General features: G+C 26.0%; 1 protein-coding gene across 1 annotated transcript; it reads left to right on the forward strand.

Annotated features, from left to right (window-relative positions):
* Positions 1 to 246: 246 nt before the first annotated feature.
* Positions 247 to 1,889, forward strand: LOC122517095 (baculoviral IAP repeat-containing protein 5-like). Its single transcript, XM_043635466.1, has 4 exons — positions 247 to 606; positions 950 to 1,153; positions 1,218 to 1,338; positions 1,535 to 1,889. Exons 1-4 carry the CDS (start codon positions 593 to 595, stop codon positions 1,646 to 1,648), a joined length of 453 nt encoding a protein of 150 aa, XP_043491401.1. The 5' UTR covers positions 247 to 592; the 3' UTR covers positions 1,649 to 1,889.
* The last annotated feature ends 320 nt before the right edge of the window (positions 1,890 to 2,209 follow it).

The following is a 2,209-nucleotide window of genomic DNA, read 5'->3' on the forward strand; positions in this document are numbered from 1 at the left end:
TATTATTTAATGTTAATTAAAATGATCTTATTTCTACTGAAATAATTGTACGTTGATAAGATGGTGATCAAAAGGTATGAAATAAAAAATAAATAGATCCTTGATTAATTATCTAAGATTTTTTAACAATAAATATTATACGCATAAATATATTATTATCGTCATTTCATGTTAGTAAAAAGATTATCGAGAATGAATTATTTGAATTTTGCGCCTTTTTATAATTAACTAATCAGAAATGAGAAGAGTTTAACAAGGGTGATGGTTAGGTTAGATTGAAACTTTTGAAAGTACTGAATGGGGCTTGTTACAGATTTTTATGTGTTGAATATGTTATGTTGTGTAAATAGATTTACCGATAACTGAATAAATAAGAGAAAGAGAAAAATATAAAACACAAAGAAAAATAGACAAGTTGATGTTAAAAGTGAGAGAACCAAACTCGCGTAGAATTCAATATTTATTTATTTGTTATTGATGCTAAGCTTTATTGATAGTTGTACACAAGTAGCGGATAGTAGCGACGATAAATCGCCGCGTTCCTTCATTTTTAGCTGACAATATTTTATCACAAGATACGTAGACACGTGATATGGATTTTTTACCGTATGTATGCACACTTCATATTTATCTAATTTAATTTTACAGTATTTATATCTATACATTAAACATTTAATTACAATACATAATCTAACCTAAATTTTAACCCGTATGCGCGGGAAAAATTTAGTGTTTAGATATTTAGATTCTTTTCAATTTTATGCAGTCGTTTAATTCAAATTTATTGTAGAAGTTTAAAAGATTTATAATATGTACTTTCTTTCATTTAGTTATTATAGTTTATCGATATAGTAAAAATATAACAATTTCATGCTCGGTCTATCATATCAATGATTTATTTTTTTTTGTTATGTTATTTTCGAATATTGTTTAATGTCTATTAATATAGAGCGACTTCGTCCTTGTTCTGGAAGAAAGTAAGATTAGAAACATTTAAAGATTGGCCATTTCAATCTTCCAAAGATGTTTGTAGTCCGGAACGCATGGCTTCTGCTGGATTTTTTTCTAAAGCGAATAAGGATGAACCGGATTTAGTTGAATGTTTTATTTGTTCCAAGCAGCTCGATGGTTGGGAATCTACTGATGATCCATGGTTTGTATTACATTGGTATACATTCTCTCATTAATATTGTGTTTATTAATGCGATGAGTTTTAGGAAAGAACATGAAAAACATCAAGCATCTTGCGCATTTGTAAAACTACAGAAACAAGACGAATGCCTCTGGACTGTTCATGAATTGTTTGAATTAATAAGAGTGTATAATTTAAAGGAATGTGTAAGTTTAATACATTTTTGAGTTGTGCTGTAAAATATGAACGTAATGTTATAAAACTGTAAATAGGAACATAATGCGATAAATGTTTCTCATAAATGCAAATACATAAACTCTTTTATTCTTTTAAAAGGAATGTACATGAATTTAAAAAGATTTTAAAACGTTATTACATTAAGATTTGTTTCATTCTTTTCAGGAGAAAGAATTAGAAAACGAAAAAATTAAATTAAAGAAGGAAGCAGCTAAGCTCGCAGAAGAGATACCATTATTGTTTAAAAGTTTGAGGAAGAATAAGAGAGGAGGAAATTAATTTAATTTAAGTTGATTAAGTATAAGGTATTTTTAAATGCAATTTAGGAGATATGTTATTTTTTTTGTAATAAAATTTAATATATGAATACATTCACACATATTTTCTAGTTCTTTTATACTAATAGCATATTTGTAGCAAATTGATATATCTTCTTTTTTCTTAATTAAGAAAACAGCGAGATTCAAACGTGGTCTGATTTTTATTTGTAAACCTGGATTAAACCAACGTTAATAAGTTATATTTTTTTACAGAATCAGTCGTATTTTTACCATAAAAGTTTACATAAGGTATCAAAGAAAAGAAAAAAAAATATTTTAATTTGTATATTTTTTAGGTGATATGTATTAGCTCTTAATAGATATAGTTATATACTTCTGACATAATTCTAAACGAAAGATTATCTGAAACTTTAATCTTTCGAGTAGTTGTTTATTACATTATAAATCTTGTCTTTGTTTCCGGTTACATTTTTAGTTATCTGAAATAAATGTAACATTATTTTATAAATTTGTGACATAAAGAGTTTGAGGTAATCATAAAATAAACATATAAATCTTT

The sequence above is a fragment of the Polistes fuscatus genome, unplaced genomic scaffold, assembly GCF_010416935.1.
Source record: "Polistes fuscatus isolate 324 unplaced genomic scaffold, CU_Pfus_HIC Scaffold2, whole genome shotgun sequence".
NCBI classification, from domain to species: Eukaryota; Metazoa; Arthropoda; class Insecta; order Hymenoptera; family Vespidae; genus Polistes; species Polistes fuscatus.